A 25,887-nucleotide genomic window follows, 5' to 3' on the forward strand; every position below is an offset into this window, starting at 1 on the left:
TACAGCTGTCACACATTGCTGCCCTGTGTCACAGCAGCCTCGTGCTTTTGTTAAAATGGCAAGGAAATAACCCTCATGGAAGAGCTCTAAGTCGCTAGCCTGGAGGGTAAGTACCAAGTCACCAAAGTAAATGAGAATCCAAGCTGGGCCTACAGCTGGACCAGTAGCAGGGCAGGCTCAGCATTATGCTGAGACCCCGAGAGGGTACCTGCTGTCCACGTCATCTCCTCTTCCATTTCTGCCATTGCAGACGGGCCCTTTTTGAAGGATTCCATCAGCATCCAAAGCCTTGCTGTCTCTTCCATCGTTACACTGTATTTTACAGACCTGGGTCAGCAGGTTGGTTGGACCACAGTAAGTATGTCCTTGTAACAGTTGGCATGATACATCTTAATGGGCAATGTGTTTTGGCATCAAATTGCTTCAGCTTCCTCAGCCTGTGCTTCCTTATGTAAAATGGTGTAATTAGTTTATCAGCACTCAAAACAGAATTAAATGGAGAGTGAGCCAAGTTATCAATATGCTAACTCTGACTTCCAATTAAAGATTAGAGGGGGAACATAAAAATATTGCCTGAGGAAAAAAAAAAATCAATTTTAAAAAACAGTTTTAGCTTATCTTGGGCTTATATGCCTGTGCAGAACTGTAGCCAAATACATTAATTTGCTAAAAGACTCCTCAGCTTTGAACGTGGAAAGATATTATAAAGAAAAAATTGATTTCTAGTAATCCTGTTACTAATGCAGGAAAATAATTGGATGGAAATACCTTACTCTTTGTTCAAGCAAAGAACAATTCTGAGAGAGGCCAAGGATTGCAGGCAGAAGTGTCCAGCCAGGGTCAAGAGTAAAAAGTTTTGAATCTCCTTGCAAAACAAAAGCATTTGCCATGACAATGATACCTGTCTTATGCTGTAGGTAGACCTGTTTTGACTTTAGTTACTTTCCTATAAGCAGCTGTTGGAAGGTCAGGGTGCTGGGAGAGAGACAGCACATTCCACTCAAATGGGCTACAGGGAACTCTAACCTTACAGGCTCCTTTGGGAAAGTGAGAAGTGAAAGATTAAATTCTTTCACAGCCCAAAGAAAGAAGATAGTAGAAGGGTTTGAAAGGACAGTGAAAAAATGGGAGAGGAAGAGACTTTTCCAGTGTCCTACAGCTGGCACATGTGGAGGAACTGAGAGTAGTCTCATGGTGACTCTGACCAAGCTTTTGCTGCAGTTTGAATGTAGAGCACTAACTCAAGTGACACACAGCCCACATCTCTAAATTGGGTAATTTGGGAAATTGGGAAATTCCCAATTTGTGCAATGAGAAACACAGGTAAGACTAAACTACAGTTTCTGAAAGCCATAAAAGCCATGATAAGACTACTCATGGCAATGGAAAGCAAATAATCAACTGCTTGCAAAGCAAATGAATTTTTTGCTATCTGGCACCATGGCTGCTGGCCAAATTATTAGATTCTTACCTCAGACAGCCCACAAATCCCATCCTGCTTGGGGGGGACTACAAGCCATTGTCCTTCCTTGGCTGTGCCTACAAGGATGGAGCTTTTGAGTGTCAGATGTTTGAGCAGCTTGCAGGTGATAGTCCCAGTTCCTCTCTCCAATAGGTCACTACAGGCTAGGAAGTATTACTACATGACAATTGGAATGGACATGCTACTTTACAGTCCCTTATCTGTTAAAATGTACACTCAAGGTGAAGGTTACTGCCACAACAGTAACCCCCCTTGAACTGGGAAAAGTCAGCCTCTGGATAAGCTTTATAAGGTCACATATCCATCTCAGATCATGTGCACTTCTCCCTCTCCTGGGATGCAGCTCACCCTGAGCAGCATAAATTCTGGCAGCTTTTAGTCCCTGTGAAGAAGAACATGACCTGTGTCCATCCTTCCCAGTTCTGAAAGGGTCCAAATCCCCAGGGGGTGACCAGCAGTTTACTTCAGTGGAGCTAGAGCATTTCCCACTGTGTAACCTACCTGTTTGAGGAGAGGTCTGTGAGTTTACTGAGGCTTTACCCCATCCTGATTAATGGCCTACTGGGGACAGACTAATTAATGCTAGTCCCGTTTCCTTCACGAATCCATCCCACCACCTCTCAACCATGGAATTTCCTTGCAAAGCAAAATTGTGATTACTGCAGCTTCCTGTTTGCTACAATTAAGTAATCTGCAAGAACCTTATTTATTCTCTCTCTTTTTGGTGGTTTATGTAGCCTAAGACAGTAACATAACTAAAGCTTAATATCCCATAATAAATACTGCAGTTATGACCAGGAGTAGGTACTGCAGGCAGTGGCATTTTTTTAATGATTTAATCTGCATGCAAAAAGTTGAGTCCGTGAGTTTCTGAATATTCATCTTATCTCATTCTGCTCCATATTCTAAATTGTCTTCATTCTCAGTGGGAGAAATCTTCTTCCTAGACACGTCATTTAAACAGTCAAGAGATTTTTATATTATAGCAATAGAGAAAAGGTTCACAGAAGACTGTATTCTAACAACAGCAATTAGAAATGCATTTGTACACAGGATGTGTAGTTTTACTGACATTTTTACTGTCTTCAGATCGCCTGCGCTCCCAACTCCCTTGATGCTCCACCAGATTTATGCACACAATGAGGGAGACTTCTGATTTGAAGGTTTGACATTTAAATAAACAAGGCACAGAATAAAAATATTCTTATCTTGTCAGCAAAATGATATCTAAGGTACAAAGGGCCACATTCTTGTCTAGGCTCCAAAAAGAGATACCGGAGAACATGTTGGTTCTCCAGAGGTCGATACATTGGACATGGGTCTGTCTAGGGGAGCACTCAGCACAGGGTTGGGTTTTCTGGGGCTCTGTCACCTCACTGGAAATCACCAATGAACAAGAACACCAATGCTGGGGATTTACACCAAGTCAATGACTTGTGTAAATGTTTTTAAATGGGGAAAACAGAATCAACCTCCACCTCCTGGGAACAGCACCCTTTCCAAACATGTTGTAAAATAAAAGGTGGTGCTGCTGTCTGTTCCCAAATGAAGAATTTGTGTATCAATAACTCTGGGAAAATCAAGAAACTTCAGCTTCCCTTTTGGAACATGGACAGTCTCAGGTTTAAAATACTTGTCACACTCCACCTTGGCAGCTCAAGGCTTTGTTGTTTCCTGTTGCCTACTTAGTCCCTCTGCCAGGGGCTGACTGCATGCAGGGAGGATGTTGCCTCCTCTTCCTCAGCTTTCCTAAAACACTGTTGCACAGTGACCAAAATATTTTTGGTGTTTTGTGCTGTGAAAGACCAGACTTCCCCTGGGCTCAGGTTACACCACAGCTTTGAGATTGGCTGACCAGTTTTCAACAAATTCTAGAGGCTGGATTGCTCTGATGGAGGAAGGAGGACAAACTGGAGTGAGGGATTTGTGATCCTCCTCCATTGAAACAATTATTTGTCAGTCTCTTTTGAGAAATTAGGTCCTTTTCTGGGATAAAAGTACATATTCAACCTCAGGTGTCTCTTTTAGAAGAAAGGAGGCCCTCAAGGCTGATTTCCAGGATATAATTCAGGGAAAAAACAAAACCTGTTTCTTAGTATCATAAAATTTTTTAGAAATCTTGCTCTACTCTCCCTTCTTTTATATAAAGCAAATATTATCTGAAACACCTAACCCCCAACAAACACATAATTGACTTCTGCACAAGACTTACCAATTTCTTTAGCCCACCTGGAGGGCATAGTTGAGGCTTGCTGACTGATGCTGCAGAGATATGAATGGGAGCTGAGTTTATAGATTTGTTCTATATGGCTCTGTAAAGATTTTACCCCCAGGGATGTTTGAAATTCCCACCACTTGAGTGATGGCTTTTATTTTTAATCTCTATGCAATTTTGGCTTTTAACATGTTTGACAGACACCTCTTTTTACATAATTGCAATGTGGCAGGGTAGGGTGACTTTTTGAAACATGGCTGGTGTTTTACTGCTAAGAATACACACTGCTGCTGTAGTGAAAAAAAAGAAAAAACAGGGAAAAAATTCCATTCTTCTGGCTCAAATTCACACTGCTGCAAAGATTTCCTTATTTGACCAATGATTGCAATTTCTGATTTATCAGCTTCTGTTGTCCTGTTGCTACCTGGGCCAGCTATCAAAAGGATCCAAATAGAACTGAGAAAATAGCATAGAACTGTAAAAAAAACCCCAAGCTTTACCTCCAAGCCTGTGAATTTCAGAAGATTAACCCTGAAACATAGTACTTCAGTAAATATTTTTTGTAACTGTGATTTAAAATTAGGGATTGCTTAAGTACTTTGACTCCTGAGTACCTTAAAATAGTAAATCTGGCAGCAGAACTGTTCCATTTCAAATTTTCCAATGAAAAAAGATTCTGCTCAATTTAGAAATGTAGACATCAATACTTCTTTAAACCCAGGAGCATCTTTGAAGTCTGAAAATCCACATTTTTCACTAATTGATCTGTTCTCTCCTGGCTGGAAAGCAAATTTATCACCAAGTTAGACACTGTGGAAAATGAAGAAGAAGCCAGGAAAGGATCTGTGTTTGAAGCTCTGTGGTTATGCACAGCAGGTGTATGCAAGCAGGGGAAGGGCAATGAGGAGGTGCTGCTGTTCTCTCAAGGGGAAAGGAGTGTTTTGGTCAGTGTGGTTCTCTCCTCTTGCATCAAAGCTTTTCGGTCCTGTTGGTGAACACGGGAGCAGCAGTTTGCTCTGACTGCCTGGCACAGCTCAATCCATTGGTCCTGTAAAAGTGGAACAGTCCCAAGAAGTCTATGGGATGATTGTGACAGGAAGCAATTTGTATGTTGATGGGTTTGGAAAAAAAAGCCAGCCAAACTCCTGCAGACTCATTTTCCTTCTCTACACCAAGGTTAGACTTGGACTCCCCATGTGGAACAACTTAAGATATTTTCCCTAATTTGGGAGCAGAAGAAGAGACTTCAGTAAAGGCTTATAGCCTCTCAATGGGATGTAAAAGTACAGACAATTCCAACAGAAGGAAAAAGAGAGGATCTGAGGAGTTTGAAGAAGTGTGAGGACTGGGAATCCCAGCAAACTAATGAGCCAGTGTAAAGATGTTAAGTGTAAGAAAACTCATATTATCATAGGTTAGGAAGGGAGTTGAGGTCCAGATAAGAGAAAGAGAGCTGAGGATCTGTTTGATGCAGCAGAGAATGTCACTGAATATGGTTCTCAACAGATACAGATCAGGCTTTGCATATTTTGTGTCCCATTCAGACAGAATTAGTCATGGGACTAGGACCCTACAAATCAAATAACACACTCAGGGAATTGTGGATACCTGAAATACTTTGCAGAAGTGCCAAATAAACAGAAAGTTTGACTCTATGTGAATCTGTGTGTGGCTTAAGAACAGCTACAAAAAAGTGCCAAAGGCAGAAAAATCGTCAAATGGTTTTTCATTGCTAAGCCTCTTGGATCAATAGATAATTTGGCATGGAAGATGATCTCCAGGAAAAAAAAGAAGTCACTATTTCCTTGACTGCACCTTTTCCAGCTACAATTATTTGTAATGCAAAGCACCTCTGTTTTACAGCTAACAGCTTGTACTTGGCAGAGGTTTCTGCTTGAACACACAGCAAGTGTTGCTCCACCTTGGTACAGTTGGCCAAGTCCTGAGCTGATCCCAGTCAAAAGCTGTGAACTTTTAAAAACATTGTGACCTTTCACAAAGACAAACTACACATACAAGATTGCTCTTATTTTTCATTTAATTAAGTCTAATATTTTTCAACCTCCAGGGTTATCAGGAGCGAACAGCTTGCCTTTGCCTGATTTCTTGCCATGGTTTTATATTGTTCGTGCCTTTCCTTGGGCCACATGTACTTTTGGCTCTTTGTTACTGCCCAGTGGCAGCATGAAGTTAACTGATAAGGGAAGAGGAGACCTCTGAAACTGCCCAGCTGGCTGATTTGGATTCCTCAGATGCTGCTTCTAATGATACAAACAGTGTTGCAATAATTTCTCTTGGTCTCAGCAGCAAATTCCACTAGATCTCAATGAACCATGCCAGAGTGTCAATTTTTCAGTTGCCAAAGAGAATTAGGGAGCTACTAGAAAAATTAGTTCTGGGGGTTCTAGTTACTGCTAAGCACAGTAAAGACTGAAAGACTTATGCCTAGGAATTTATAGCAATGGCCTTGAGGTTTTGCCCCTTTGAGTGCAAAAAGAAGGCAGAGGGAATTCAGTAAACATATACAGAACAATATGTTTCTTTCAGTTATACATGACTTTATGCATAAACCCTTCCTGCTACTTAAGGAACAAAGAGCTGCTTGATGTACAGAACTAGTAAATGTAGACATTTTCCTATTTGTGTTCCGAGTAACTAAGGAGGTTGACATTTTGTCAATCTATGCAAATTTGAGCAGTTGTAGTCCCTCTAGAATGCATAAGCCTGGAACAATTATTTTGTATGGGGAATTTTGCCCCACCCCATAGAGTGAAGAGAGCAGAGAGGAGAGTGAACCATATGGTGAACCAGTGTTCAGCACAGTGAACCAGAGACTGAACCAGTGTTTAAGAGGATCAGGTGCCCCTTTGCCCACCTTCATCTGACGCCCTTGACAAGTCACTGAATTCCTCTGTATTTCAGCTTCCAAAATACTGTCAAGAAAGTAACAGTATTTTCCATTTTGCAAAGTGCTTTGAGGCTTCTGGATGAAAGGCACAGATAAGGTTATTTACAATAACCAGGTGTTTAAAAAGCACTATTTTGTTTACATATTTACATAGCAGACAATAAATACACGTTTTAAAATGATGCACATTATAAGGCAGATTTCAAAATGTTGTCAAAGACCTGTAAAGATTTGGCAGCAAATCTGAGCTCACACTGGTGTTTGGTTACAAACAGAACTTGAATTCTTCACTCTGTATGTAATTCTTCAATATGTATTGGTACAAACATACACAACATACATATATGTGTGTGTGTTAAGAATAACATTTGTTAATTTGCAATAATTTTTCATTTTGAGTAAGAAACATGAAATGGCTTGTAGCTGCAGGGAAGAATTTTGACTGTAGTATGAAGTGGTCTGATGCCAAGGTTTCAGACAGGTCAGTCTTAGGAGAAGAGACAGGAAGATGTGATTTCAGCTCCCTTGTTCCACAGAGCATTCCCAGGCCTGACTCAGGGACAAACAGCATCCATGGCTGTTCACTCCCCAGCTCCTGAAACTGGCCAGAGTCAGCTGCAATTCGCCTATAAAATCCTACAGCAAATCCATCCCTATCTCTGGTATTTGCAGTAAATATTGGGCAGCAGCCTGAAATACTCATATACACGAGTTACTGCAGAATCTGCCCAGACAAGGGAAGTTTCAGGTGCCCCTGCATGCACATTTTAAGTTTTGTAGACTGCATTAGCCAGTTCCGTGAGAACTGGAACAAAAAGTAATTGAATATTCAAGCAGCCCTTAAGAACTGTATTACCTGATGCAAAATTGCTGCTGCAGTGGATTTTTGAAATGGTGAAAATACGAAACTTTTACAAAGGTGAAGATTTAGAGATGGTGCTAAAATGATGCCATTATCATCCCCAGGTAACTGTACGGCCTTTAATGAGGTAACAAAGCATAAGAAGTAGAAATCAGACTAGAAATTAATAATGTTTCTTAATGATCATCAGCTCAAGAGTACTTAGGGCTGGGATTGTAAAATGAGTAATGTAGCTATATGCTAAGTTTAACGTGATCTGGGGACTTTGGAGGATTTAAATGCCTATTTTGTTTCTCTTGGGTTTCTCTGAAATCCCAGCTTTTCTCTGTACACTCACACACAGCAATTGTCTGTCTGATAGCAGGAGATCCTCCTCTTTGTGCAGTATGTACTGTGCCAGTCTGATCTTGGCTCAGACCTGCAACTACTGCCTTTGTCTCACATTTATCAGAGAAACTAAGCCCTGTCCATTCCATAATTTATATACTGCAGCTGCTTTTCCATGAGAGTTACCCAGGACATGCTCGAGCTGTTTTGTATCTCTTTCTGTGCTGGGCACTACACACAGTGACCCAAAGTCATTGTCCTGGCAGCAGGTATTACCCTCCTCCCATGCTCGCTGCTTCCATCCAGACATCCCGTGGGGAATGGAAGAGAAAACATCACAAGCAGCACTGGTGACTGGGAAACTGGCCCTACATGGCATGGAAAGAGCTGCAGGAAGGGATTGGTGTGGAAAAGGCTGTATGGCCTTTCCTCAGCTCTGCTGCTTGTCATAAATGAGATAATGTGAGACTATGCCAAAAGGCAACAAGATAGGGTGTGTTGTGTGATATTACAGAAAGGGCAGGTCATAAACATTACAGAGAGGAATTAGCTGATGCCCTCATGTGAAGATACTAATATGTGGGCTGTTCGTTTATAAAGATTTGGTTGGATTTTTTTCAGATTCCCTCCACTCCACTGGCTGTGTTTACAACTTCCTTTTGTCTTGTTCTGCCTTTTCCCAACCAGTACACATGGTACTTTAACTCACATCAAAATCCTTTCCACTCACTTTAGCAGACCTGTTGGGACAGTGTCAGGCACCAGGTCACCCCTACCAGCCAGAAAATCCTTCCAATAACTTTAAAAAGCTCCTTTCACATCTGCTGCATTCATATCTCCCCAAATACACCCTCTGCCTCACAAAGTCTGGGATTTGAACTCCTGGCTGTTACTTTGTTCAGCAAGGTGTTCCTGGCACGATGAGCTGAGTAAGAGATAAAATAAGCAGGTACAATCTGGTTTATGCAAGATAAGATGCTTTGCTGATTTGCAGATTAACTCTCCTGTATTGTTTTACCTTGTTTCCCATCATCTCTTGGATAATAGAAACTGTTACTTAGCTCTCTTTTGACTGGTTTTGGATTTCACTTTTGATGTTTATGTAGTAGATATTTCCAGTTTAGGTGTTACTGAATCAGTCTAAGGACCTGATAGCTGAGTTGGTTAAAGAAGCTTGATTTTAGCACTCTGCATGGGCACCACGTTGGTGAGTGTTTTGATTCAAGAATAATTTGATTTAAGACCACTTTCTATATGTTACTGAGAATAAGAGGTCTATAGAGTATATAACATCAGACACTGGAGAGAAGAAAGGTAAGAGAACTGGACACTGTGCAAGATGTGAAGAAGAGTGTACAGATGTGGAAAAAAACCCCAATCTCCTGTTTTCTGTCTTCAGGGAGTTAATGATGAGCTCAACACTTAAATCCTATTGAGCTATGCTCATTGTTATAGAGACATACTGCTCCTCCAGGAAAACATATTTGTGCTTATTATGGATCACTATATTTGGTTGCACCCAATACATCAAAATAATCTAGGCAGGACCACAAGATGGTAAAGAAAAAATATTTTTCTTCTAAATACTGGATCTTGGTGTTTTGGTTTGTTTGTTTGTTTTTCTTTTTTCTTTTTACATTTCTACAGGATAAGTCTGCTCTGTGTTTTAAATGATCACTTTTTTTGCTTTTCCTTTTTTTAAAAATAAAATATTTATTTTTATTCAGAAACAACAAGCTACAATGTTATTATTTTCAGGCCTTTGTTTAAACTGTGATTACTACTTTTGCAGAATATGTCAGCAGGAATTACTAATTTTAAGCACCTATAAAAATGATGGGTTGAACTGATCCTTGACACAACTAATAACTCCCCAAGCCCTGCAATTAGTCAGCTATAGGATGAGTATGAATATACTAGCTAGGCTTAATTGCATATAATCATTGAGAATCAATAGTAAAAGAATGGTGCTTGCCCTTGATTGCCAGTGGGTAGAACCAATAATTTTGATGTTGTGTTAATTTAAGACTACTTTCCTTTTCACCTGCTTGAACACATGGGAATTTTTAGCAGTTTCTCTGCCTGCCTTTCTGGAACTCATTTTTCATTTATGACAAATTTAAAATCAGTGGGCCAGAGAAAGAGAGCAGTGGAACATGGGAGATGCAACAGAAGGAAGGAGTGTGAAACTCACCTAAACTAAAGTACACTATAACAAAAACTACTACACCAAATTGAGCCTCATCCTCTAAAACAGAATGTTACTGATCTGTGTGCCAGTGTGACTCAGTTCTGACAAAGGCAAATAGAGTCCTGTCTGCCAGACAGTGCCCAGTTTAATTGCAAATCTCATGGTCACTCTTGCATCACCTGCCTGTCACATGGGTGATGTGACAGACAAACAGACAGGACTGAACCCTGTCCCCACCCTGAGCATCCTGACACTGCTCACCTCCACAAACCCCAGCTCAGGAGCTATTGTCAGTGCTCTCAGCTGCTCCTCTGACTTGCACTCATGCATCCCCCCATCCGACACCAGACCCCGTCACAAGGATTCAATTCTCTTGTGTCTGGAGCTTTGGCTTTTAAAGAGAGACTGGATTTTTTACTAAATCTTGAAACTCTCCTTCTCCTTTCAGAATCTGAAATCAGTCAGGGGATAAGGGAGGAACACTTGGTGCAGTGATAAGTAAGCACAACTTGGTGCTAGGTCCTGCCAAACTCTTCCTGGCAGCTTTGTAATGTGCTCATGCCAAAGAGATGTTGAAAGCTGGCAGTTACGGTTGTACTTTGTGGTGCAGCTCATGGCAGAGAAAAAGCTACACTGAAGAAAGCAGCTCATTCCAGGCTCTTCCCCTGACCTGCCCAGACCACATTACCTGTGCTTCTGTCCTCTGTATCACCACAGTCTAGATTTAGTGTGCTAGTTGAAATAGCAGAGGCCATTCCTTATACAGAGTTTGCACGGTGCAAAACACAGTGGGCTCACATTTTGGAACAGACCCGTACAACTGCTATTAGAACAACATTCTAATAAGCCCTTGGGTGTGAGGTAGTCCACAACAAGTGCTCTTGGAATCCTAGATTAAATATTTTTACACACACACAAACACACACACACACACACACCTGCTCTTGGGATCATGCAGAGTCTAAATGGAGCACAGGAGTCATGATGTCCCTTGGAACAAAAGGGAATTTGACGTTCCCCTGGTAGAGAACACTTAAGTCTGTTGTTACTTTTGGAGACTGTCCTGCTATGAAAGGATAACATTTCAAAAGATTTCACCCTGTAACAGAGGAAAAGGGAACCTAATTGCCAGATATTTCTGCAGGAAAACCTTTCTCTTTCAACATTCTTCTGAAGAGTGATTAGAAGAACAGCTTGCTGGGGGGCCAAATATTGGTTTTGAAAAAGGTGGTCTCAAGTCAGTGCTGCTTCCTTAAGCCACAGGTATTTATTCATTACAATTCTACAGCAGTGCCAATAGACATCATAAAGCCAAATAACCCCTCAGTTATAAATCTTTCTCCCTGAAGCAATGATAGGTACTTCAGTTACAATTTCCCAGCCCCTGTAAATGTGTAGGACTACACCACTTCCATTTTATTCTGGGATTCAGTCCAGTATGGACAGATGATCAAATCTAGATCTCTCATCATTCTAATGTCATTTTACCTCTTCCATCTGTGTGTGGCTTAAGAATGTTCCCCAACAAAAAGCAATACAGACTGTACCAAACCAAAGTCAGACCTTAAAACTGAGGGCAGCTCATGTCATCTCCATGGCTCTGCCTTCTCTCCCTGCCCCTCCTCTCAGGTCTCTGTGCCTAGCAGGAGTGACAGTGGTGAGATGAAATTATTTATTTGTTTTTGTCACAGTAGGGTAATTTGTCCAGTCTGCCCACCACAGGCTGTTTCTGCTGGTGCCTGCACAGGGAGGAGAACCACACAGTCACTGAAAAAGAGCTCAAAGCACCACGCACCAGGCAGGCTGGTCCTGCTCTTCCATCCTCTACCAAATTTCAAGCAATGATAGCATCCCTTCCAGATGACTCTGCTAGCATCTAGGATTCAAAGCTGTGTTTGTTTCTGTCATGCCTGGTTGGCTTTTAACTGACTTACCACTTAATTGCAAAAAACACTGGCAGAAAGCAAGCTACCTTCAGTTTCTTGGCCTTGATTTTCAGTGTTATTTAGATTCCAAATAGGCATCTATGATGGCACACCAAAAATATAAAGAGAAGATAACTGTGATTTTGACCACCTTCCATGAAGCATTCTTGACTGGGTTACTGTTCTGCACAGAAACCTATCTCTCATTTCCTAGATGGAATTTACTCCTTTGCTAAAGAGGCTGCAGAAGAATCCCCTATGTGTCATTTGAGCCCTGAAAATGAAGCCAAAAGTAATTTGAAGGATGAATAGGGGTTGTGGATAAGGGTATTCTTTTTCCCACACCTTTCCTGATACAATTTTCTACTCTGCCACAGCTATTTTATTTTTCATTTCTAGTTTTTTCTAACAGAATACACCGGGCCTCTTCTCATCTATCTGCTCTTTTACATTCGTCTCTCGACTATTTATGGTCAAGTGGAAAGCAGGAAGAACTTCCGCCACCCAGTGGTTCAGTAAGTGACACTTGTGTGAATTATTTTCCCAGATGATGAGAAACCAAAGGGATGGAGATTGCATTTCCAGAGGTGAGGATGTTACAGCCCCTGAGGCTGCCTGCCTGGGGTCAGATTCAGTTATTGCCAATACTTGTTTGTCCTTTTACCATCACTCATAAGCTTGGCCAAAAATGGAATCCCAGCAATGGTCACTGCACCTGATTAGCATGGAGATGCAGTGTTCTCCCCAAATATGTTGACATCAAGTCAGAAAGTGAAATTACAAGCACAGTGGGTAGTGACCCAAAGAAGACTTCAGGTGCCCCTCTCCCAGTTTCCTTATAGCACATTGCTGCTCTTGAGATGAGCAGCATCAGCATCCAGCACAGAAGATAACTACCCCCACACCAGCTCTCACCTAGGCACAGGGAGGAGGAAATTCAGCAGGTGTGCCTGTCATGCATCAGGTCAAGAAACAAAAAGAAGCATCTCCACAGGACAGCAGTAGAATGCACCAGGCAGACTGGGAGCTTTCCCACTTAAAGGAACCTTCCTTCAGTGGAATTGTCCCCATTCTGGGTGATTAGTGCCTGGCAGCAGGGTGAAAAGTGATCAAGGAAAGCCTGTCACCCGCATAAGCTGGGCCACTTATAGGAGGGTACACAGGGACCTAGGAGGCTCAAGGACTGTACAGCTTTCCCACACATTTCTTCCACACTGTGATTGCAGAATCAGGGGAACTGGTACACAGCAGAGAAATACAGTGAGTAATAATGCCGTTTACAGATGGAGGAACAGGCACTTGGAGAGACATTAAGGGAGTTAGTGGAGCTGGGAATGAGAACACAGTATAATTGAATTCAAATCCAGAGCTGCAAGATGCTTGTCTGCCGTCTCTTGTGCATATGCTTAAAAGGAGAGAGTTTCTGGCAGCACAGAAGAACCTTCAATGCCTTTTCCTTCTTTTATGTGGGCAAGGGTTGTGCAGAATCCTGCCAGTGACCACTCCTTAACGGGTTCATCTGAGGACCCCATCCTAAGCCAAATTAATTTTAAAATTTCCAGCAAAGCTGGAAGTTTGCTCCAGGCTTTGGATAAGTCGTTAATTGTTCAAAATTATTTTAGCTCAAGTCTCTCTGGTTTAATTACTTTGAAATTTTTTAATCTTTGACTTTAGCTACCATACACGATGCATAATAAAATTATTTGAGGTTTCACATGCTGAAAACCACTTTTCATTTATGTCTTATAATTGGTTTGCAGCAAGATGGGCTATGGTAGTACGGTAAATGTAACCAAGATAAAATGTCATCAGGAATCACTCCTGACATTTGTTTCAAAAAACTCAATCACTACGAGCTGCAGCTCATTCTCGGAAGCAAATCAGCAATGCCTGTTATTGTTCCATAATCTTCCTCAAAAGAGAATCAATATAATAATTTCTATCACAATTGCCCCATTTCTTTATAACAGGCAACAAAAAAGCCATCAGAATGGATTAACTTAGCAACAAAATCTCATTTTGCGTCCACAAGGAAATTAAACACAAGCTACCTCCATGCAGCTACTTGAGTCGGCAAAGGACAAGGAAACCATTCAGAAGATATTCAGAATGTTTTTAAATGTCAGACACATCCTACAGGAGCATTAAGGTGGCCTTGAAACATGGGAGACGCCTGGCTGTATACACAGCTGTCCTGTCTAAATGTCTTGTCAGGACTATGTATCACATTCAGAGCTCAAGGAGCTCTTTTTATTTCAGGGCTGGTAAAAGTAAGTTGCTTCCATGTAAAATGCAAGCAACTTTGTATAACACTGAAAATGATTCCATTAATCTTTGGTTCCAGATGCTTCAATTAAGACAATATCTTAAATCTCAGAATTTTAATGTGACTACACTTTTGGAATATTAGTTCTTATTCCTTCCATGACATTAACTGTGAAGTAATAAAAACAACCTTTCACTTACCTTAATTTCCTTTTTTTTTTTTTCTCTTGCAGCTTGGCCTGCTTCTGTCACTGTTTACACTACATCAGACATCTTCTGGAGACATTATTTGTTCACAAGTTTTCGGAAGGGCACACTCCTCTGAAAAATATGATAAAGGTGACAATATGTTTATCATCTTGTGTAAGAGAGAATATCCTCATATCAAAGTAGTCCTTGGAAGAAGATAGGGAAATAAAAATTAAGTTATTTTGTAGCTCCAGGAATTATGTTTAGTGAAAATGCAGATAACAGGCAGGATTTCAGGACTATGCCCCCAAGGGCATAAATTGAAATCAATGTCCATTTTAGCTCCTGCATGTAAATGTCCACTTTGACTCATTCACCCAAGGTGCTGATTGTCATATCCAGGATATTTCTCAGACTGAATGCTGTTTTATGGCGATAACTGTTGAAACATTTAGTGGTGCTGAGAGAAACTATACACTGCTTCCTTGGTGCAATATAAGTACAGAGTAAGAGACAGGCCTTGTGCTAGGAAGTGAAAATAAAATTACAAGTAGAAAAAAAAAAAATTCAAGAAAATGGAGGCCTCAGGCAGGAAGATACTGAGCTGGCCAGGTCTTCTCTCTTCCAAAGCTTCCTGAATTTCAACTGTGTGTCATTACTCACAGGCCTTCTTTTATTTCACACACTCTAGGCCATTTTGTGTCAGCCCTCCATCCCATTCAGTGTGATGTAAGGACCCTCCCTTTAAACATTTAGGGTTTTGGTGGAGGAGATTAACACATGGCTATGACATGGGGCTTCTTTTTACTCTTTCTTGTTTTGTCTCAGTTTAGCATTCTGTTTGTCTTGCTCTATCTTGCTTGGAAATGCTGGATTTCAGGTACAGGAACCAGCCCTAGACTTTTAGTAGCACAGCTCATAGAAATGTGATCTTCACCAGTAAAATCAAAAAAGGAGAAAACAAGTGCCAATTCCTACAACAGGAATAAAACACATTCAACAAAATTAAAAAAAAAAAATCTACAATCTCTCCCCAATTTTTTTTTTTTTACTGGCTTCATAACATCTTAGAAAGATATATATTCTAAGGCACACAAGCAACTGCAAAGCTTTTCAGTGGTCACCCGGGTTTTGTACTTGGCAGAATTTATACTTATAAAGTTACAGTTTGTACTTCCTTACTGCCCTTTCAAAAAAATTATCTGTCTGTTCCAGGGCTGTGCCTTTTACTGGGGATTCACATCCTGGATCGCATACTACATCAACCACCCACGGTACACACCACCATGTAGGTATGGGTACGACACAAAACTGACAAACTCGCTTTGAAAAAGTCTGTGCCGTGTAACCTGAAGTCCTCCAAAATCAAGAAACCGGTCCCACATCAAATCATATGACTGATTTAGCCAGAATTTAGGCTTTGCTCCCTGTCAGGAGGAAGATGGTTGTGTTGGAAGCACCTCTGCTTTGTGCCACTGTTCGTGCCTGTTCAGCAATGGTCAATCACTGTGCAGTTTATGAACACGAAATTTTGGACAAGTGAGGAAAACACAAAGATCAATATATTTTGCTCATCTTCACATTTGTATTAAAGAATGCAGGAGACAACTAGAGCTGGTTACGTTTTCTTGGAAGGGATATTTATTTGCTAAAGATACATCCTTTTCATGAAAATTAAGGTTTGTTTTCTTTTTCCCCTGAGAAACCAGTAAAAATCTATCACATACTGCTAATAACAGAAAGATTTGTTTTTTTAGTTTTCAGATTTCGTCCATCATTTTGCTCCCTCTCATCATATTTTATTGTTGCACTGCTGTTTCTTCAAGATTTTTTTTTTCTGTTTGCTCTCTGGACTTTCGTTTCTTTTGAGAATAATTGACACGGGTTTTATTTTATGCTACTTTACTTTCCTTGTTACACCTTAATCTTTCTTTTCCTCTGTATCTCAGATTTATCTATGAATTTCGGGGAAAAAGCATTTGCTTTGCCATTTTTGTTAACACTCAGTTAAATTGCTAATTTCTTTCAATTAAAAATTTCTCCTACATGACACTTGCTTTTCTTTCAAACTAGCACAAAAGTTCTATTTCAAAATTATGTGATGCATTGGATGACAGCTGCAAACAATGCAGAAACCTTCCCAGACACAGTTTTTAGCAGTCTGGGCTATCAAATCAGTAAGTGCAGCTTCTTTATTGGGGAAACTATTGTTCAAGACAGAAAAGAGGAATCATCCAGAAGAAATATTTCTTATTGCTTGCCACTGCCTTAAAATGCCTCTGGCACCACAGAGGAGTCCTGTGCCAGCCAGGGAAAAGGAGTTTTCAAAAGGAAAGGCTTGATGAGACATGGCCAAGGCAAGCGAGGTACATACACATGGTTTGTGCCCCCAGCTGTGGCCAAGGTTTGCTTGGGAACCGTAAACCTTTGGAGATGACTTAGTAGAGCCCTACACTGGTCTGGGAGCAGCCACAAAAAGGAGAGGGCAGCCAGATGGCAGGTAAAATTTACAAATGTTAAGTGTATTTCTTGCATGACAGTGAAGCAGGTAGTGGCTGTGTAGTAAAGCCTCACTATTGCCTCACTAATAAAGTAAAAAAAAGGTTATGGATAGGTTATGTATTGAGTTTTCTGCTCGTAGAAGTAGAAGGGTCTATGGATAAGGCTGCAATTCTCAGCCTGATTTTGACACTGACCTTCATTCCATTCCTCTCCTTGCTTTTTCAAGGGATTCACCATCACCAGCTGCTTTGACAAAACACTTGAAGCTATATGAAGGCTGGCAAATATTAAAAACAGTTGGGTGAAAACTGTCTTGAGATCAGTGGTGTAAAAACTGGCATTTCTAGAGCGTTGTTACTGTTTGTATTGTCTTCCTATTGTGTATGATAATAACCAATCTTTCTGCAGAGCCTGTCAGGAAAGAAGTATTTCTGCTCCTTAGCACTAGATTAATTTCACCCATAGCAAACCATGTGCATACTGTAAAATGCAATTTATAATTTCATTCTCTTTTCTAGCATTTGGCCACAAACAAGTTTCTTATGCTGCTCTTGCTTTTCTGGTACGTACAAAAATGAGGTTTCATTTAGGATTATGGAAGAGGATTAACTCACAATTTAGTAAAATGCAGTAATACTTCTGTACATTTGTGTGTATACATATATATGAGCCCATGTCCACAGCCTTGCATACTTTGACTGGACTCATTACTAAACTATTAAGGTTTCTCAGTCAGGAAATATCCTACTTATATTTATATACTGAGTTTAAACTTAAGAACTGTATTTGAGAGCCATGAGGACATCATCAGCATAATTACTACTGTTAATTGTGTTGGAACACTAATATTTAGACAGACTGAAACTTGTTATTTTAAAAAAGCACTGAAGAATTACATGCTAAGCAGACTTTGCAATAGTTGTGTACCCTGAATAACTTCTATCAACAGATTTTTAAAATATTATTTATATACATAAACCCTGCCAAAATGGGATAAGCCAAGGGAAAGTGCAGCTGATGAAGGATGGCTGAGACTACCCAACCTGCTGTTTGAACATAATTGTACAGTGAGACAGAAACTTGGTAAGAAGTTCTCACGTGGAAATGCATATCCTCTCTGTCCTCTGGAACTGCTGGGCCAGTAGCCAAAACATCCTCTTTGAAAATCAGATACAGATGTGTTTCCAGAAATATGACAGGGTGACAGGACAGTAATATGTCTAGGCTCCTTCAGGCAAACACCATTCAGAAAAACATTCAAAAACTCATTAGCAATATTTAAATGCTTTTGTAAATCGGGACCCTTAAAGGTCACATTTTTGGCAACGTTTATCTCTGAGTCTGTCCATGCAGTTCTCAGCTTTTCTTGCTCTAATAAGGTTTAGCAAAGACAAGAAAAATACTTCTGTGAAGAAGCTCACATGCTCCATGAGGCTCTAGGGCCAAAAGCAACAACCCAGTACTGCAGAGACAGGAGGCTGTGGTACTGGTAGCCAGCAGTACGCTCAGAACCTTGCTGTGTGCACCCTTCCCAGGCTCAGGGGGTGTCTGAATCCAAGCAAACTGCTTGCCTGAATATTCAGTGCTACCAGCAAAACTAGTCCTCATCCAAGTCTCTGATTAGAGAAAGCCTCCTTTTCCTTTGAAACATCCTTCCCTGCATGCAGTGGAATGTACCCTGCTATAGCTCATTAGGAAAATTCTGCCATCAAGCAACGGGATGAATCCTGTTGGGGGTGTTTGCTATAAAATATGTCAATCACCTTAGGATCTGCATCAGCACCTGGTCTGGGCTCTGAATTCTTACAGCTTTTTTGAGAACTCCCTGCCCATGGAAACTCAAGACCTTTCCCTTTCAGATCTTGTGTTGGCAGATTCCCAGACAATGAACTTAAAACATCAGCATACAAAATAAAATAATTTGAAGCTGCTTTCACAGGTTTCTAAAACATATGAATAAAATATTTGGAAGATTTCTTTTGTTTTGCCCTTTTTAAAGTTTTGTCTTTATTACACATCCTGATTTAAGTGTATACATCTACAGCTGCTGTAAACAGTACTGAGTAATACGAAGAGTTTCTGCAGGCCCTCCTGAAAGATTCTCATGTTTAGAGAAATTAAGCTTTGCAGGGATGTTTTTTCTCATAGGGTACACTCAGAATATAAAGAGGGGAAACAGTGTGTAAGCTTCAATATTTTATAATCGTAGAGAGCATCAGATTTTTCTCTGCTGTTCCCTGATGCGCTGTATTTTATATATGATAAACTGAGGACTAGCTTAAATTTAGCAGTGGTTCTCAATGTAGAACATTAACAGTCACATGTTTAAAGAGGGACATGAGAGTTAATCACAGCAGAATGCAGCTGCAGAGTCAAAGCTAAGCCAATAAATATCCCTGCAGAAATGCCCCTAGCTTGTTTTACGTAGAATTAGTAGGGGTTAATTATAGTGTGTGAATATCTCCTGCTGCACAATAGTGTGGGCATCTCATTACCTATAGTGTTTTACAAAACCACTTTTAGCTACAAAACCTATTTCTTTAAAATAATAGCAATCAGAAAAACAAATCACGTTCCCAGCTCATAATTGGAAGTATGTAAATTTTAATTACACCCATTGCTATGGTTAGAGTTGTAGCTTCTGATATGCTATTTTAAAATGGAATTTCATTTTCTGGCTATTTAGTGTTTTACATCTGGTATTCATAATAGAGGATTGTCAGTTAGCTGGAATTAAAAGAATTTTAAAGGACAGCAGGACTTGAACAGTAACTACCTACCCATGCAGAACAACAGCTAATAACAGGTCTATTTACTAATTGACCTGACTTAAACCTTCCAAAAAACCCCCACAAAACTCTCTGCCAAAAAGGGAAAATTATTCAGCGATTCTTCTATCTATAATGTTCTTTCAGATAATAGGACATTTCAATATAAAATTAAGTTACCTATTGCTTTCAATTAGCTTTAACAAAAATTTGTTATGGATGACTTTCAGAATTGACTTAAAAATGACAATTGAAGTACTTTTATGTATTAATTTTGTGACTTCACACTTTTAACATCTCTAGGTTTTAACATTTTCCTTTTTATTTTAATTTCTTAAGCTTTTTTGAGTCTTGAAAAATACAGAATGACAAATTATGTAAGAAAATGCATGACAGAACAAATCGGTCTTCAAATCCAGAAATTAATAAAAAAGTTCAGTTCCCTCTGAGCTTGAACTGTATACACCATTTTAGTTTTCTTCACAGAGCAGGGGAAAAATACATGGTTTATACCTAACATATACATAAAATTACATAGTTGTGACAACAAGTCATCTTCTTCAGGAATTTAAATTGATTTTGCTACCAGTTCCCATTTTAAATATAGGTAAATATTGATTTTCATTCTTCAGTAGTGGAAATTGAGGAAGTACTGAAAGTCTGAAGCAAATCTGAAATCAGCCTGTACTACAGGCTGTATAACCCAGTGGGGAGAAACGGTACCTCTCCCAAAGGTTTGAAATACCTGAATGTTAGAGACCAACCAGCTGGTTATGGCTGGACACCGCATAACCAGAGAGTTCCAGGACCAGGAATACTACTGGCTCCCTTCCTTTATCAATCCCTGACTACCATCCATTCAACCAGTCTGCCTTTTAGAGACTACTGCTTTTTTAATCACCCTTTTTTTCCCCCCTTCCTGTTTTGCTGGACACTTTTGAAAGCGTGTATAGGAAGAGGGGTAGGGGCATTAACTCGTGACATCTTTACAAAACCAGAGGTCAGCTTTTCGCCTGCTTCTTTGCAGCTTGAATTAAATCCAGAAAAAAATCAAGATAATTTTGATGAATTCCTTCAAGCCAGGGAATCCCCCTGATCTCCCCAGGGCCAAACATCTTGCATGTGCTGGGCCACGGGAACCCTGCTTAAGGCCTGGTTGCACAGAGCTCTATGGAGATGTGCCAGGGGCTTTCACCCCAGGCTGCACCCACAGTGTTCACTGGACACCTGTGAGTGTGACAGAGATCACAGGCTGTTTTTTGGAATACGTATTTCCTGGATACAGAGACTGAGTTGTAATGGGGAGGGTTCTAGTTGTGCATTGCACAGAATTGCCGCAGCCTTTTAGGCATACAGCTGAAAATATGTTTTTAATGTCTTGCAGATGTGTGAAGCTGGAAATCACTTTATCAACGTAGCATTAGCTCACCAAACCAATTCAGGTCTGTCTTTGTATCCTGTTCCTTAACCTATCCATCTTCTGCTGGTGTACAGTAATTTATGCACCTACGTCCATTGAATAAAGAAAGATGAAGTAGTAACCATGCCATTGGTCTAACACCTTCAAAAAAATGGTGACAAGAAAACATTAGCAACACTGTTGTTGTTTCAAAACTTATAGCAAATTTATCTTAATTAGACAGAACAGCGATTTAAGTATGGATTTAAGCACTGAAGTTCTTAAAGCGTGCTGGTGACTGACATAAATGTATTTCATTTTAAATAAGTCTCAAAAACTTCTAAACTATATCACAGAGTTTTTAGACACATTCATCTCAGGCAAAGATGTGCATGCATATATTCAAATACACAGAGATAGACTCATGAATACTTACACAGGTATATATGTATGCTCTTAACAGGCTGGGGTTTCAGCATTTTGTGAAATAAGAATAAAGGTTATACAATATATACCGGAAAGTAAAATATGTTTTTAGACACTAATAGTGTCATTCCCCCACTAGAACACCCTTTTCAAGAAAATATAGCAGTATGATCAACTTTACACACAGAAGTCTGTTTCTATTCTGGAATGTTTTCATGCACTGTGGTTAGGAAACTGCTTATGTTATTTCCTGCAAGGGGCCTAATTCAGTTTAAAAGCAGCAAGAGCCAAAAAAAAAATGATTTAAGTTCTTTCTCACTGCGATAAATGTGGCTTTTGCTACCTCAAAAAATTTCACTGAAACTTTTCTAACAGGTTGTACCCTGAGAGCCCAGGGGATTGCTGTTACATAGGCAGGCTGTGATAAGGCTCAGTTTCCCTCTCCCTGTACTGAAACTGGTTCTGATTTTCCCCATCCTTTTTTTTCCCCTTTCACAAGGAAATAGAAGCTGTTTTCCAAGTCCAACCTACAACCCCTTCACCTGGCTCTTCCTGCTGGTATCCTGTCCCAACTATACATATGAGGTACGTGACTTTCTTTTGCTTATACTACTGTTTCAGCCTTTGTCTGCAGAGAATCTGCAGCACCCCCATGCAGTTTCCTCTGCACATCAATCCTTGTGCTCCATAAATCAGAGTCTCCTTGCTCCCACAAGCGTTTCTCCACCAGATCCTCCTTCTCCCTCAAATCACTATCACATGGACTTTTGTCTGTATTTCCTTCCACTGCAGTCTCCCCAGTGATCTAAAGATTTACCACCCATCTCTTCACCCCATACAGCACACTGGGAGGTTAATTTCTTACTACTTTTTCTCTCCCATTTCCAGTACAAGTAGCACACACTTTTTCCATGGGGAGCTTTTGGAAACTTGTCATTTTGCTTTACATAAAATGTACAACAAACTGTGCCTTTTTTCTTTGCAACAGGCTGGGTCTTGGATTAGTTTCACGGTGATGACACAAACTCTGCCAGGTAAACTAGAAATAGAAAGAAGACTGCATTTAAAGTGTTTGTTGAAGAGAATTCTGGAAATCTAAAATTTGCCAAAAAAGTTCATAGTATATGAAATAATGCCATCATTATGATAAATAAAGATAAATAAAAGATAAACCTCCAAGATGCTTTTAAGAGCAGCCTGCTTAATAACATTTATGACTCTTGCTCAGTACTTTGCTGCATCCTTAGAGACCTAAATACTCACGAAACTATGGTCCCTGGGACTGAGCTCTCCAAAACATTCACTTTTTAATTAATTTTCCATTTCAAAATAGAAACCTATAAAAACTACTTGTAAGAAGTAACCCCATGTGGCTTACAAATGAAAAAGGAAATAATTTCAAAAGTGGGTTAAACTGCATCATGCAAAAATTAAATTGAAATTTTGTTTGAAAAAAAAAATGAAACATTTGTGTGTCTTAGGCTTTGGCATGGAAATTACCTGAAAGTTTGGAGACAATGTAGGGCTGTCCCTACAATGGCAGGAGCAGCAACATACACAGCACACTCATCCTTGCTGTAATTGTCCCAGACGTAACTTGACCGGATGCCAAATGGATGTTTCTGATTAACCACCTCTACATTAATCAAAGGATAATGAATTTGCAAAATGCAAATGCAGTAAAATTATCCCCAATTTGATGCCTATTTGCTGGATCAGTCAGCTACTGCCTATTTGCTTTAGGGCCGAGCTCTGCCTCCACACAGCAGGGAATTACAGAACAGCTCCCTGTCATGGTTGGCAGCCAGAGGTAGAAACAAAGAAGCGTTACAGTTCAGAAGTAAACTAGAAATATGGTCAAGAGAGGCCATGGGTTGAGACAGTGCCATGGCCAAGGAGGCCCTGTGATATATGAATTTATGATGAAGTCAGAGGTGGTACAGGGTGTGTCTAACAAATGAACATCATCTGTGTGAATTCTGAGGTGGAGGCTGAGCCTTGGGCTATGGTATATCAGAAACTGCCAGGCTGAGAGAAACTGCAGAGTTGTCTGTGCCCACAGAAGAGACTGCAAATATTTCCATAAACCCTACTGTATTTACAGAAACAGGCACTGAAAGAACACACATGATTGTTTTCTTGAAATCTTTTTCCCTGCTAGTTGGCATCTTTGCTTTCCTGATGGTCATCCAGATGTCTCTGTGGGCCCAGAAGAAACACAAGCTGTATCTGAAGAGATTTTACCCAGAAGTGCGGAGAAAAGCAGCTATGATTCCCATCATCTTCTGAGATTGTCACCACAGTTGCAGCCTGAACATACACTTTAAGAGCCAACTCAGAGTTAATGAGCCATTTCATTCAGGAACTAAGTGGATCAGAGGAAAAACTACTGGATATCTTTTTCAGTAAATTAACAGTTCAAGATGAAGAGGTTTTAGTTAAATGCAAAAATTTAGCTCTTGAATTCTTGTTTCCTGCTAAAAGATATGATTTAATTAGATTTTCTGTAATGGAGCTAATTGAAAAGGGACAAGAAAATTGCTTATATTGAATGCTAGATATTTAGCTGGTGTAAATGGGCACAGATGCTGCTAAAATTAATGAACACAACTTGTCTGCACACATTCAGGTATGGTAATTTTAAGGTCCAGTGTTAGATGTTGAAGAGTGTCTTGGATTTTTGCATCAGATGGTTCTCAGTCTTTTTATTAAATTTCACAGAAAAAGCACATTCTCCTTCATCTCCTCTAAAGCATCACATCAAAGGATGACCACTATGCTGTGAACACTGTTTAGTCTAGCTTGGACAAAATTTTTCTTTTTTTTTTTTTAAATCAAATCTCATAGCAAATTGTTTAATATGAATTGGCTTAAACTGCTCACTGCAAAGAGGACTGGCTTTGTTTTATTTTTAGGTAGGCAGATTATCCTCATGATCCCAGAAGGGGACCTTTTGTGACCGCTTCCCATCTTGTAACTAATTTGAGGCATAACCTTGGGTACATCATTGAAGCCCACATCCCTTTCTCACACTGAACAGTCTGGAAAGAGCAGAAAGCCTCCTGCACTAAAAAGTGTGTTAAGATCCTCTTGTTCAGTGCCTGACTGCATCCAGACACCATTCATTGTACTTGTATGAAGAACTGTGAAATCCTTGGGCACAAGGTGAAATGGAGTACGGCTCACTGTGAAACAGAAAAGAGATGCCAAATGCATTTCAGTCCATATCTGAACCGCCTCAGATGGACACTGCTGACAGGCTTCAGCTCCCCTTCAGGCTGGCCAGGCTCTACCTGCTACTTTGCTTTCCAGGACATTATTTTTTAAGGGATTATCTGAGCTTGTTATTCAAGTCCTGAAAATACAGAGTAGCTCCCTTTGCAAATCAGTGCAATGTCATGCGCCTATGTCATGCAGGAGCAGAATTTTTGTTAGGCAGAGAAAAAGAACCAGAATTGCTTCAGCAGGTATTAGGATATGAAGAGCTGGGGCATTGAGTCCAACTTTCATTTGATTTCTGTTGCACATTTATCAATATCTTTTGGTGCCCTTAGGCTGGTGAAAAAAAATCTTGCCTAAAGAGCTTTATAATCATTAGGGAAACACTGGAGTACACAAGCAAGGCAGGCAGTTTGTCTCCTAAAGGCACTGTTATCTTTGTGCCAGCTCAAGTGTTCTAACAAAGTTAATTTGCCTGGTAAATTGGGTTCACGTCTCTCCTCTAATGTCTAACTTGCAACACTTATCCTATTAGCCACTGTAACTCAATTTCATCTTTGTAATGTAAATACATCACTTTCTGTATTTTTTAACTTGTTACCTGTGAAATAAATTTTTTATTCCTCTCAACAGAAAACCCTAATCAAAGTGAATATCCAGTTCTCTAACCCAGACTGCTAATAAAGATCTATTTTTGAAAAAATTATTTTCTGTACTCTTTAATAGAATACTTAACCCCAATATTTTAAAAATTATTTTCTTTTCCAGACAATGTTAGATGCATGAGTAAAAGCTGTTATCTGGTTATTTTTTTAATCCAGCTACTGAAATACTTTTCCCTTGATGTTTATTAAATATCTTATTTTAGCAATCTTAAAGTAGGAGAGTAACTTATTAAAATCAATTAATGATCTATTAAATCTTTTGATTGCAATGGCTACAGCTTTAAGTTAGTTCAAGGCATGTTTCCAGTGGGGTTCCAATAGCTGGAAACATGGCTCCTATTCAACAGCTTAGATGAAGGAAATACTTCAGGAATTGTTAACTCCCTGTTTATTAGTTGGTTATTCAGTACATGGGGTAAGGGGAAAAAGAGTTTTGACTCCTGAAGTAAATGACTGAAGTTTTAAAGTAAGGTAAAAAGCAAAGTAAAGGGTGAGAGCAAGCACTAGGTAAGAACAAATGAAGATACATCGCAGAAGCCTGTC

The 25,887-nt window shown here is 39.9% G+C and overlaps 1 protein-coding gene across 2 annotated transcripts in view; it reads left to right on the forward strand.

Moving 5' to 3' along the window:
• TECRL (trans-2,3-enoyl-CoA reductase like) overlaps positions 1 to 25,385 on the forward strand; it is a 59,284-nt gene extending 33,899 nt beyond the window's left edge. Inside the window, exons 4-12 of one of the 2 annotated variants that reach the window (XM_005530301.3) lie at positions 251 to 354; positions 12,311 to 12,426; positions 14,410 to 14,515; positions 15,581 to 15,653; positions 17,386 to 17,429; positions 21,020 to 21,077; positions 21,960 to 22,045; positions 22,449 to 22,494; positions 23,622 to 25,385. In XM_005530301.3, the coding sequence (XP_005530358.1) occupies positions 251 to 354; positions 12,311 to 12,426; positions 14,410 to 14,515; positions 15,581 to 15,653; positions 17,386 to 17,429; positions 21,020 to 21,077; positions 21,960 to 22,045; positions 22,449 to 22,494; positions 23,622 to 23,749 (761 nt within the window). In that variant the 3' untranslated portion in view covers positions 23,750 to 25,385. The remainder of the gene's footprint in view (positions 1 to 250; positions 355 to 12,310; positions 12,427 to 14,409; positions 14,516 to 15,580; positions 15,654 to 17,385; positions 17,430 to 21,019; positions 21,078 to 21,959; positions 22,046 to 22,448; positions 22,495 to 23,621) is intronic. The other variant, XM_014259056.2, reaches the window with a different exon arrangement.
• The last annotated feature ends 502 nt before the right edge of the window (positions 25,386 to 25,887 follow it).

The sequence above is a fragment of the Pseudopodoces humilis genome, chromosome 6 (genome assembly GCF_049639895.1).
Source record: "Pseudopodoces humilis isolate 2021_Gansu_Grassland_sample_001 chromosome 6, ASM4963989v1, whole genome shotgun sequence".
Taxonomy (NCBI): Eukaryota; Metazoa; Chordata; class Aves; order Passeriformes; family Paridae; genus Pseudopodoces; species Pseudopodoces humilis.